General features: G+C 43.8%; 1 protein-coding gene across 2 annotated transcripts; it reads left to right on the top strand.

Annotated features, from left to right (window-relative positions):
• Positions 1 to 9,191: 9,191 nt before the first annotated feature.
• On the top strand, positions 9,192 to 13,017 carry SENP8 (SUMO peptidase family member, NEDD8 specific). 2 transcript variants are annotated; one of them, XM_040343043.1, is made up of 2 exons: positions 9,192 to 9,222; positions 12,262 to 13,017. In XM_040343043.1, the coding sequence occupies exons 1-2, from the start codon at positions 9,200 to 9,202 to the stop codon at positions 12,905 to 12,907; spliced, it is 669 nt and encodes a 222-aa protein (XP_040198977.1). In that variant the 5' UTR covers positions 9,192 to 9,199; the 3' UTR covers positions 12,908 to 13,017. The 2 variants fall into 2 exon arrangements, with proteins under 2 accessions (XP_040198977.1, XP_040198978.1); XM_040343044.1 differs by having other exon boundaries at positions 9,202 to 9,291.
• The last annotated feature ends 259 nt before the right edge of the window (positions 13,018 to 13,276 follow it).

Genomic DNA, 13,276 nt, shown 5'->3' with positions numbered 1-13,276 from the left:
ACCGCCTGCCTTCCCATGGTGATAGCCTCTTTGATTTGATTATTGTTTTTGCTTGTCAGTTTTTTGTATCTGGACAGAAGATCCAGCTGAGCAGTTTTGTCCTTTATTAACAAAACAATGTCCTTTTCGAGGGAAATCATCTCCTCCTTCTGCTTGTAGATGGTCTTTAGATTAGATGCAGATTTCTCCTTCAGCAGGTTCAGCTGAAGCTGCTGAACAAAGCTCGGGTCAACGGGGTCCAGGAGTCGGGAAAAGTATCTGACCGTTCTCAGAGGAGGATTCTCGTCTCTCATTAACAATTTATAGTGTTTCCGGGCCACATAGCCTCTGATGAGCGACTGAAGTTTTACAATGGCCTGGTCGCGGCGCTGCTCCCGTACGTCTCTCTCGACTTTGTCATCGTCGGTCCCCACCAGTTCTTGGTGCTGGTTAGTTGGGGAATCTGTTTCGTCATCTTTCCTTTGGCTGCTGAGGGGGATCTATACTGCGGGAGGGGGGGTCTTTATTTAGTGAGAGGGATCTATAATGAGAGAGGGGGGTCTGTAGTTAGTGGAGGGGGGACTATAGTTGGTGGAGGGGGTTATACCAACCCTAGTGATGACACTGGGGCTCATCACTGAGTCATACAAAAAAAACCTGGCGCCCAACTTTTTTAGCTGGCTCCTAGATTCAAAGCAAATTTGTCAAGCCATGTGTTTGTATGTATGTATGTGTGTGTGTGTGTGTGTGTGTGTGTGTATATATAGTACCAATTTACTGACAAAACACCCAAGTTTTTACTGGCATTTCCAAAATACAGTTTTACAATTAGCAATATGATTTAAGGTAGATAATAAGGCAAAAAACATATATATATTTTTTTTTTATATAGTAAGTAGCTCAGGGACACGGCTCAGGAGGGCAAGAAATTAGAATGGGTGGCACACACATACAATTGACTCTCACAGTGACAATGACAGCAGTGTGCAGCAGCACAAATGATGATGAGACCTCACTGACACAAAACGTCCCCTCCTGAGTCGCAGTGACAGTTTCTCTCCAAGCCAAGCGGTCCCTCCAGTCCACTCTATTCCAAACATCACTGACTGTTCCGGTCCCAGCCTGCCTTGCTCCCATACCACAGACCCACACACAAGGCACTGGCCGCTCTGTTTGGCTCCATTGCACCATGACATCACACGACATGCTCCGCCGGAGCCGCCCAGTCACACTGTAGCAGGCACCCGGATGGTCTCAGCCGACTCCGGACCAAGCTGAGCGTCACAGCCATATTTTTTACTGGCAACCTTTTACATTTACTGGCAGGAGAAAAAATTCAGTTTTTTACTGGCTGCCAGTAAAAATACTGACAGTTGGCAAAACTTGACCACCACCTAATGTGTGCCATTCAAGTGAATGGGGCAGCTACGCACCTGCCAGCAAATGCTAGGCTCACAGTTGTGACAAAGTATTCCCATAAAAAAAAAAACATTTTTTCCTGTCAAATACATTTTAAAAAGCAGGCACCAAGGAGGCCGTGTTGCCTCGTGAATATCTATCAGCAGCACTAGTACTGCTCTCTGAAAGGTAATCCATATTTACGAGAGCAATGCAGGTGTAAAAATGTATAAAACTTACACATTACTTATAATTTATTAATAAAGCAAAGAAAGAATTAGCATAATATCAAATGTTCCCATCTTGATAAAGTAAACCCAGCATGACACAAAAGGGAGCATTATGTCCAAAAAATAAGAACATGTTTACCATATGGCACTGCACCTTTCTTATCAGTAAGGCAAATTATTCTCAGTTTGCAGAAACTTATCTCCCCCTTTTGTACATGAAGTCCTAAAGAGGGTGTAACTGATTCATCTTGTTGAATGTCTGCCCTAGCTTTGCCAAAGCCTGGAACCCAGTAGCAGAAACATGCAAGGAATGTGCCTTGTTTTAAATTGATGCAGATTGTGGTCTATTTTAGATTAAGTCTTCAAACAGCTTTCAAACAGAAATGGAGAACAGGAAAGGTTGAGTATTAAGTGCTCCGGGCAATGTTTTTTGTGTGTCGGAGGAAAGTGTTTCTGATCTTGTTGTGCCCTTCTTTTTGGCAAAGATCACAGTATTACAAGTTTTTAATACACATATGATATCACAAACAATTTATTTCCATACAACTGGGTAAAATTTGATTAACCATTTAATGCAATACTATTGTGCAAAATTGAGAATTATATTAATTATGTTTAAGTTTTTTTTATTAAAGGGGTTGTAAAGGAAAAATTTTTCCCCCTAAATAGCTTCCTTTACATTAGTGCAGTCCGCCTTCACTTACCTCATCCTTCCATTTTGCTTTTAAATGTCCTTATTTCTTCTGAGAAATCCTCACTTCCTGTTCTTCTGTCTGTAACTAAACACCGTAATGCGAGGCTTTCTCCCTGGTGTGGAGAAAGCCTCTTGAGGGGGGAGGGGGCGAGCAGGAGTGTCAGGATGCCCACTAACACACAGCTCCTTTCTCTATCTGCAAAGTAGAGAGTGTCCTGACTTGCCTGCTCGCCCCCTCAAGAGGCTTTCTCCACACCAGGGAGAAAGCCTCGCATTACGGTGTGTAGTTACAGACAGAAGAACAGAAAGTGAGGATTTCTTACAAGAAATAAGGACATTTAAAAGCAAAATGGAAGGATGAGGTAAGTGAAGGAGAACTGCACTAAGGTAAAGGAAGCTATTTAGGGAAAAAAATGTTTTCCCTTTACAACCCCTTTAAGTATTTGTGAACAATACAAGTGTGAAATACAAATACAGATCGTAACTGAACAAATGTATCCAACTTTGTACATGCATCCCATTATGAGACAGGTTATCAGAAGCCACTGGGTTACATTAAGAAAACAGTAAATAGAAGAGAAAAAAAAAAGTATCAGGCAACACGAAGATGCTAGCTTTCTATAGATATGTATACGGGAAAGGCCACAAAGAAAAATAATTCCTTGAAAAATTGTTCTACTTGTACGAATTTGTCTACTCTGAGGAGCACAAAACTCGGTTGATCTAAATCCCCTCATCTGGGGATTGTTCTGTTGTGTCTCCTGGTCCTGTAAGGTTGGTGGTATGACTGGATCCCTTTTACTCCCCCCTCTGGTTTCCCCGTTCGTCGTCCCTTCCTTTCCCTTTTTCTTTTCTTCTTTATTTTGTCTCCTTAGTGCGATCCTCTGGGTCTTTTTTTTCTTTTCTGTTTATTGTTGCACACTATGGGTGTCTACCATGTAAAATGTCACGCGGGATAGAAAAAATATACGGGAAAAGTAATAATAAGTGTAATAATAAGGGAAGGAAAAAGAGAAGCAGAAAAGAAAGAGATGAAAAGGAGGGTGAGAGTAAAAAGAAAAAGAAAAAAAAAGGGAGAATCCCAGATAAGCTTAGAACCTTAAATGTCAGTGGAGATAAAGGAGTTAAAGACAGAAGAATATCTGAAATGAGACCAAACTGTCCACATAAGTTGTGTGATTCAGATTTATCCTCATTCCAATGCGATCATAAGTTCCATAAGCTCAATCTTGTTCAACTCACAAGCCTATTCATCTGTCGATGGAGCCTTGGCCTGGCGCCACCACCCGGCTATCACAGAATCAGCAGCTGTAATGAAGTGAGAATTCTACTAATTATGCAAAGGTGCCAACTGTCCCAGTGGCCACCAAGCCTGAGGCATTACCGCATGTAATATTTTTTTTTGGGGGGGGGGCTTTGTTAGGAGTGGGACTTCCTGTTCCACTTCCTCCTTCCGCCCAGCGACTGCTTAGGCGACTCATCATATCGCCTTAGGCGGCCCCTCCCTGTAGGCGATCGCCTGGGACACGTGACAGGTCCCAGACGATCGCCTGTCCACTCCTAGAGCACAGCGTGGTTCGCGCATTCGCAGTGAGTGCCTGGCCGTGAAGCAGAAAGCTGTCATGGCCGGGTGCCCACAGTATTAATGAAGGCGCCGGTGGAGAGGGGGGGGGAAGCGGATCTCCAGGCGGCCGCCTCGCTGGACAGTGGAGCAGGTAAGTGTCTGTTTATTAAAAGCCAGCAGCTACACTTTTTGTAGCTGCTGACTTTTATTAAACATAAAAAAGGCTGGAACTCCGCTTTAAGCTTAGTGGAGGAAAAACCTGAATGGACATAAATAAAATGGGCTCTAAATAAAAATGTCATCTGTACCATTCTGCTCTTATTCAGCAGGAGATCAGTTCATGGAGGGTCAGAACATATGCCACCCATGTGAAAGGGCCCTAACAAAAGTCTGCAATATGCGAGGATGCATCTCATAAATATTTAGAATGGAAAAAAAAGCGTAAAAAAAACAAAACAAATGTGACGTGAACATCATGTATTTTTTATAGGTAGTCTAGCAGCCAGTGTAATTAGTATAGTTTAGGACTCCTTGGGCTCACATTTAAAGGCCACATTCACTCCTTTGTGTTTTAAAAGAACATGCATTTTTAATTGGTGAATTGATGTCTATTCATGCATTAGTATGTGCATCACTTTAGTGCACGTCATTGCACGCATTAAAAATATATGCATTTTAAAACAAAAAGGTGCAAGTCATATAAACTGCAAATGTTGTTAAATATGGCCTTATTCTTATATTTGTAATTTTCGTAACAAATCTAAAAACAATATTTGTAGAATGTAAAATAGATCAATTAACACAAACTAATACCTGAAATATTTCAAAGAACACCTTGCTGACAATCACTGAATTCTAACCGAACGGAGGGTGCATCGCCCTGTGCACCATAGGCCATTGGTATTAATATATAACTTTTATTCAAATTGTTTAAAACATATCTGAAATATATATATATATATATATAGATATATAGATAGATATATAGATATATAGATATATATATATAGATATATAGATAGATATATAGATATATATATGTACAAAAGGGGAGAGTTTTGCACCAATCACCATCAACATTTCCTGATAACAAAAAACAAAACCCTCCCTTTTTGTACATATATACTGTATATATGTAGCTAGATTCAGGTAGAGTTAGGTCGGCGTATCAGTACGCCGACCTAACTCGGAATCTGCGCCGACCTAAGTTTAAGTGTATTCTCAAACAGAGATACACTTAAACCTATCTAAGATACGACGGCTTGCGCCGTCCTATCTTAGGGTGCACTATTTAGGCTGACCGCTAGGTGGCGCTTCCATTGCGGTCGGCGTAGAATATGTAAATCACTAGATACGCCTATTCATGAACGTACGCCCGGCCGACGCAGTACAGATACGCCGTTTACGTAACGCTTTATCAGGCCTAAAGTTATTCTATCAAATAGTTGGAATAGTAATGTTAAAGTATGGCCGCCGTTCCCGCTTCGAAATTCGGAAATTTTACGTCGTTTGCCTAAGTCGTCCGTGAATAGGGATTTACGTCATTTACGTCCACATCAATATGACCGTGCGGCGTACTTAGCCGCAATGCACACTGGGAAATGTAGGCGGACGGCGCATGCGCCGTTCCAAAAAAACATCAATCGCGTCAGGTCAAAGCATATTATCATAAAACACGCCCCCTCAGCCTATTTTGAATTAGGCGCGCTTGCGCCCGCCGCATTTACGCTACGTCGCCGTAAGTTAGGAGGCAAGTACTTTAAGAATACAGGGCCAGATTCACAAAAGAGATACGACGGCGTATCTACTGATACGCCGTCGTATCTCTGTTTCTAACTATGCGGCTGATTCATAGAATCAGTTATGCATAGCTAGTCCTAAGATCCTACAGGTGTAATGGACTTACACTGTCGGATCTTAGGATGCAGTACCGCGGCCGCCGCTGGGGGCATTTCTCGTCGTAATCCAGCGTCGGGTATGCAAATTAGCACTTACGGAGATCCACAAAGCTTTTTCCCTTCGTTAAGTCGCCGTAAGTGTTAGTTTGCCGTCGCAAAGATAGGGTACCTTTACAAAAGTGTAAAGGTACTCTACCATGCAAAAGTATACCCGTCGTTCCCGCGTTGGTTTTGAATTTTTTTCAAATCTTTTATTTTTCCCGCCGCAACTCTTTTTTACCCGTCGCGATTCACAAAACTCGGCGCAACGTAACTTTGCGCAAAGCACGTCGGGAAAATAGCGTCGGGAGCATGCGCAGTACGTCCGGCGCGGGAGCGCGCCTAATTTAAATGGGACTCGCCCCATTTGAATTGGCCCGCCTTGCGCCGGACTGATTTAGGATACACCACCGCAAATTTCCAGGTAAGTGCTTTGTGGATCGGGCACTAACTTGTGCAATTTGCGGCGGTGTAACTTAAATCAGAAAAGTTACGTTGAGCCCGCTGGTTGTGAATCTGGCCTACAGTACTTGCCTCTCTGACTTAAGGCGGTGTAGCGTAAATACGCTACTCCGCCTTAAAGTTGCGCGGGGCTACCTGAATCTAGCTAATAGTTCAGATAAGTTTTACTTATAAGGGTTATAAGGGTTACTGCCTCCTGTGATCACGGTCCGGTGCTGCGGTGGATGAATGAGAATCTCCATCTGGGCTGCACAAATAAGCAGGTTTAGATGGTAGAATAGGGTGACCAGACATACCCAGTTTCAGGAGACTGATTGAGGACACTGTCCCCAGATTGGATTTAATAGGGGGCACGGGCAATTTCAAAGACAATCAGTGCAGAATTAAAATAAAAAAATTAGAATTACACCCCCCGCTCCATCATGCCTACTAGCATAGGGGGGTTGTATTTTTCCCATTATCTGTGTCCCTTTCTGATGATCATGTGCTGGTCGGAGCGGAGGGAATATTTCTTCAGTTTCGTGCGCATGCCCATTCAGCTCCGCTCGCATGTTCTTCTGCCTTGGCTCAAATCCTGGCCAGCCACCTCTCTATCTCCTTGCCTTCCCTGGCAGAATGATCTTCCTCATCCCCATCCAGTAGTAGCCGGGGCCCGAAGAGTGAGACTTGAGAGGCTGTGAGGTGGGCGGCGACAGGCAGAGAATCGCTGATTGCCACCATTACTAGTAAAGAAAAAATATGTCCCCGGATTTCATTTTAAAAATCTGGTCACCTTATTTTAGCAGCCTGACCGCACCGTAGACCAGCCTTTTCAACAAGGGTGCTCAGGCTAGGGTGACCACATGTCCCGGATTGCCCGGGACAGTCCCACATTTTGCAGGTCTGTCCGGGCACATTCATTCAAGGAAAATACAGTGTCCCGGAATGAAACTGACACAGCAACCCCCCAGGCCAATCTGATGCCCCCAAAAAAGGCCGCCACATCACCGCTTTACTCACTGACATCACTTGTCCAGGCCAGGAATGCCTGGGGAAGCACAATCCCTGCCCCCTGCTTGTGATTGGAGAAGTCATAAATCCCGCCTCTTGTGTCCTATCACTGTGCTGTGATTCATTACAGCACAAGCTGATTTTTGGGAAGGGAGGGTGTCCCTGAATGGTAGTTTGGAAATGTGGTCACCCTAGCTCAGGTACCCTGGGGTGCCTTGAGGCTTCTTCAGTGGTGCCTTGGCAAAATGCCTAAAAATTTATAAAAAATTGTATGCAAGCCAACAGGTGGATGAAGCCTGCCTTTTAGTTACACAAAACCACAGGTTTTCATTATGCACCATTACGACTTTCTAGATACTGGCATGCTAACAACCAATGATATCATCAGTTGATAAGAGGATGTCTGTCGCCTCCACAGCATCCTTATTTGACCCTCCCCTGGCTCTCTCCCTTAGCACTGGGGTGACATTAGCTGAGTGGTGGAGAAAAATTAAGGGAGAAGGGAAACATAGGAATACTAGTCAGTATCTGTGTGCAAAAGTGTATTTGCTTTTTTTTTTGCATGTTCGTAATTGTCAGATAACATAGTCCTCAAAACATAGCACTATCTCCCCATCCCCCAAAAGTAATCGTTGTGCACACTTGCCTAAGTTTCTTTCTCTCCAGATCTGGCCGTATCCATGTTGTGTGTGGGCATTTGAAGCCCAGTTTGTTTCTCTTCCTGGTTATCATGCTGAGGTGCATGCTGGGTAACCAGCATGCACCTCACGATCTCGCGCATGTGCAGTAGAGCGGCGCTCATAGCGCTGTTAGTTTGTTTCGTTGTCATGATGGGCGGCGACGGAGGAACGTCACGCCCCATTGTTATGACAACTCAAATAACGCAGATAACAGATCTGCTCACAGTAGAGCAGGTTTTCGGCAGAGAAAAGCGCACAGTCTCCTGGGAAATGATGACACTCATTTCCCAGGAGTCTGTGCGTCTTAGGTAGGATAGAGGAATCCATATATTATCTTAAGTATACTCTGGGCGAGCCACCATAGAGTAAGGTGACCAGATTTTTAAAATGAAATCCGGGGACATATTTTTTCTTTACTAGTAATGGCAACAATCGGCGACCCGTTGCCGCCTGCCTCACAGCCTGTCAAGTCTTACTCTTACTGGATGGGGAGCGGAGGAAGATCACTCCGCCAGGGAAGGCAAGGAGATAGGCAGGTGGCTGGCTGGCCGGGATTTGAGCCAAGGCAGAAGAACATGCGAGCGGAGCTGAATGGGCATGCACCCGAAACTGAAGAAATATTCCCTGCGCTCTGACCAGCACATGATCATCAGAAAGGGGCACAGATAATGGAAAAAATACAACCCTCCTATGCTAGTAGGCACTGTGGAGCGGGGGTGAGTAATTCTATTTTTTTTATTTTAATTCTGCACTGACTTTCTTTGAAATTGCCCCTGCCCCCTATTAAATTCAATCTGGGGACAAAACCAGGGACAGACTTGGTCTGGGGACAGTGTCCTCAATCAGGGGACTGTCCCCTGAAACTGGGGATGTCTGGTCACCCTACCATAGAGTGACTTGCACATTTTTCTGATTGCAGCAAACCACACGGAACAAATTTATTTTTATTTGCGCCAGTAACATCTGTCCCATAGGATAGAGGAATCACTGCGGTCCAGGAAGAAAGCAGATTAGCAATTCTGCCTAGCAACAGGGTGTTAAAGGCAAGTAAAAAAACATTTTGCACAAATTTTTTAACTCATCAAAAGGAAGCTAGTACAATAAAGTTTAATGTTAGGGTGGAGCTCCGATTTAAAGGATGCCTTGACTGAAAAAAGGCTGGGAAACACTGCTGTGGACATTTGTTGGTCTACAGCAAAATGGCCCCCGCTCTTGCACTGTTTACATGACTTCCTTCTCTCTAGTGCTCAGAAGCGTTTCATGTGATGTCATCTTTTAGGGACGGGAGGTGAGAGCCGTTGATGCTGGAAGTGGTGTGTGCCATGTAACAGTGCCGTGCTCCTGTGCTGCAGTTGCTGTGAGTTGTCCTGTCTGTGCTGTTTTATATCTATTATACCTCCTTGTATGTCCTGGGCTGCCTATTAGACTACACTGTGACTGTGATGTGCACCCTGGCCTGGGAGGTAGTGCTGTGTAGGTTGAGGAAGCCATGATTCCAGTTATATGATGGCTGTATGTATTCCCAGCTCTCAGATCCTACACACATTTATTACTGCTTTTTTATGTCATACAAATACAATATTGACACCAGCAGATGTAATAGATTGGCTGAAGACAGAAATGTGACCGGTTTTACTTTCTGCATGATTTATAATTCAGATGTGTCTGAGATTTACTCACTCCAAGCCCCGGTTCACACCAGTGCGGCTTTGAAATAACACTACTTCAGTGTGATTTCGAAGCTGCAGATCAGTGCGGTTTGGGTCTCTGCTTTCATTGTTGCTCATGACTTCTTTTAACAGAAGTCAATGCAAGTCGCAATGAAATTGCAAACAAAGTAGTGCATGAACCTTTTTCAAAGTCGCTGCGACATGAGTCGCAGCAATTTGAATGGTTCCATTGCTGGCAATGGGGTGTGACTTGTCATGCAATTTTGAACTGTCAATTTGCATGACAAATCGCACCGTTGTGAACCAGGGCTAAGGCCCCATTCACGCCTCAGCGTTTTTGTAGTTTGAAGCACAGAGCGCCAAAACGCTGGGGAAAAAGATATCAATGATTCTTTATAAAGGTGGTTCACATGTCCACTACAAGTTGTGTGAAGCTCAAGAACATTCTGGAGCTTTCTTTGTAGCTTAAATCGGGCATATTTTTATTTTATTTTTAAGCATTTTTATTTTTTTTTGTCCCATAGAAATTCTCAAATGCAAGAATTAAGGCCGCATGCACGTGAGACGCTGGTAAACGCGTGTTCAGAGGCATTTGGACAGCTTTTTCAACTGCCCCTGAACACATTCAATGTCATCCTATGTGTCCATGCACGCAGTCAAGTTTTTCTGCGTTTTTCGGCAGTTGCGTTTATGCTCGTTTTTTTCAAAAGCAAAAAAATGGGTTCAGACGCAAAATGCGGCTATACGCGGTCCCGGCGTTTTGCCGCGATTTCGTTTATAGGCGTTTTTAAAGGTGACCTATTTTTTTACATTAGAAACCTTAAAAATTATGGCAAATGATGAAAAAACATTAAAAAAAACATAAAAAAACTGTAATTGCTTGCAATGCATTGTGGACAATCCACAACTTGTGGCAGGTGACGTGGCCAGTGGACAATCCACAACTTGTGGCCAGGTGACGTGGCCAGTGGACAATTCACAACTTGTGGCAGGTGACATGGCCAGGTGACGTGGCAAGTGGACAATCCACAACTTGTGGCAGGTGATGTGGCCAGGTGACATGGCCTGGTGACGTGGCAAGTGGACAATCCACAACTTGTGGCAGGTGACATGGCCAGGTGACGTGGCAAGTGGACAATCCACAACTTGTGGCAGGTGACATGGCCAGGTGACGTGGCAAGTGGACAATCCACAACTTGTGGCAGGTGATGTGGCAGGTGACATGGCCTGGTGACGTGGCAAGTGGACAATCCACAACTTGTGGCCAGGTGATGTGGCAAGTGAACAATCCACAACTTTTGGCAGGTGACGTGGCCAGTGGACAATCCACAACTTGTGGCCAGGTGACGTGCCAGGTGATGTGAACAGGTAACGTGGCAGGTGACTTGGCAAGTGGACAATCTGCAACTTGTGGCCAGATGACATTGCCAGGTGATGTGGCCAGTGGACAATCCACAACTTGTGGCCAGGTGACGTGGCAAGTGGACAAGCGCACTTTTTTTGAAAAAAAATACACTTTTTTTGAATAAAAAAATAAGAGAACAGTAAAAAAAAAAATTATATTGTAAAAGATGATGTTACACTGGGTAAATTAATACCCAACATGTCACGCTTCAAAATTGCGCCTGCTCGTGGAATGGCGACAAACTTTTACTCTTAAAAATCACACGACCATACCTCACACGTGTGGTTTGAACAATGTTTTCATTTGCGGGCGCTGCTCACGTATGCATTCGCTTCTGCACGCTCAGCGGAACGGGGCACGTTTATAATGTTTTTTTATTATTATTCTTATTTATTTTACCTTTTATTTTTTACACTGTTCTTTAAAGAATAAATAAAAAAATGTGTCACTTTTATTCCTATTACAAGGAATGTAAACATCCCTTGTAATAGAAAAAAGCATGACAGGTCCTCTTAAAGGGTTTGTAAAGGAATTTTTTTTTTTTTTTTTTAAATAACAAACATGTCATACTTACCTCCACTGTGCAGTTTGTTCCATGTCCGATCCACGTCTTCTGGGGTCCCTCTGCGGCTGTCTCGATCCTCCCCGCAATTGGTCACCACAGTCATGCGAGAGCTCGCATTGTGGTCATTAATTGCGGGCACGCTCCTGTGGCCACGCCGCGTCACTGGAAGTGATTGACAGCAGCGCCAGCCAATGGCAAATTCTAAGAACAAAATGTCCCTTTAAGAGCTATGGGCAGAAGTGACGTTTTGCAGTTAGCGGAAAATAACAAATCTGCTGGCGGGACCAACAGGTAATAAAACTGTTCTTGTAATGAAATGCTTTATGTATGTCCTTCTCCTTTTTTTTTTTTTTTATGTTTTTTTCAATGTTCCACTTAAAATATGTTTTTGTAGAGATGGTGCTGTTCCCACGATACCTCTTACCCACTGCTGACATGAGTGTGGTAGTTCTCATAGACACCAATGCAGGACGTGACTTCTCCCCCCCCCCACCCCCCTTCCTTCCTCCCTTGCTAATTTTTTATAATGTCTGTATGTTTAAAAAAAAAAGGCCTGTAGGACAAAGGTAAGCAAGACAACCGTTTAATAATTCATTATGAGACTCGGGTTATTAATGCAGATGAAACACCTGTGCTTTTTTCTATCACTTTATTAGTTTAATTATTCTTTGTTTTCCTGTCTTTCAGAATGGAGCAGGTTGTATTAAGTCATGGAGACTCCCTTCTACGCTCTTCTGATGTTACTCTTCTCGATGCCCCACATTGGTTGAATGATAACGTCATCGGCTTTACCTTTGAATTCTTGGCATCATCCTTGGCACCATCTATAGCTAAAAGAGTTGCTTTCCTCAGCCCTGAAGTAAGCCAGTTCATCAAATGCTGTGGGAATGAAGCCAAAGAGTTCCTACAGCCACTGGAACTTCCTAACAAGGACCTTGTTTTGTTGCCTGTGAATGATAATGCAGGGTCGGAAGCAGGTGGCACACACTGGAGCCTCCTTGCCTACCTCCGTAAGTTCAATGGATTTCTTCATTTCGACTCTGCACCGGGGACTAATGCCCCACATGCCAAGCGCATGGCAAAAAACCTAGGGATGTTGCTGGGTGGTAATCCTCATTGCCAGGAGGAGAAGGCACCTGTCCAGCACAACAGCTATGATTGTGGAATGTATGTGGTATGTGTGGCTGAAGAGCTGTGTGAGCAGTATTTTCTTGGGGGTAATAATCTGAACTTTCAAAATATTACACCCCAGTATGTTACACAGAAGAGGAAAGAGTGGAAAGAGATCATCAGGGGACTGAGTTCTAATTCCACGGCAAGTTCTGACTTTTGAGTTCAGCCAGATTGCTTATGCAAGAAGAGAACTTGAAAAATCAGTTTTGCTTTTGACTACTATCAGATCCAAGTTATGATCAGATGCATTAAAATTGTTCCATTACCACACTGATGTTTATTATCATTATTATTATTTTTTATTTGTTTAAGGGACAGTATGTTTTAGCATGATGTGTTTAGAAGTTACCAGCGGGTGCATCTTCCATAAAGAGTTGTATTGTATTGTATGCAATGCTCCTGTCTGGACCGTCAGCCGAAGTGTCAAATCCCACCACTCAGCAGTCATTGGTTGCTGGTACCTGTGGGCACTCTGATGGAGAAATATGATGGAAGGGGACACTTTGATGGGGATGCCTGATGTAAAGGA

This window comes from Rana temporaria, chromosome 3 (assembly GCF_905171775.1).
Source record: "Rana temporaria chromosome 3, aRanTem1.1, whole genome shotgun sequence".
NCBI classification, from domain to species: Eukaryota; Metazoa; Chordata; class Amphibia; order Anura; family Ranidae; genus Rana; species Rana temporaria.
Note: the sequence above shows the minus strand (reverse complement) of the source record. Positions and strands in the feature narration are given on the sequence as shown.

Excerpts from the sequence above, each read along its gene's own strand:
- SENP8 (XM_040343043.1), top strand. The coding sequence starts at position 9,200 with ATGTCATCTTTTAGGGACGGGAG. Across the intron at positions 9,223-12,261 it reads TCATCTTTTAGGGACGGGAG|AATGGAGCAGGTTGTATTAA; the intron begins GTGAGAGCCGTT and ends CCTGTCTTTCAG.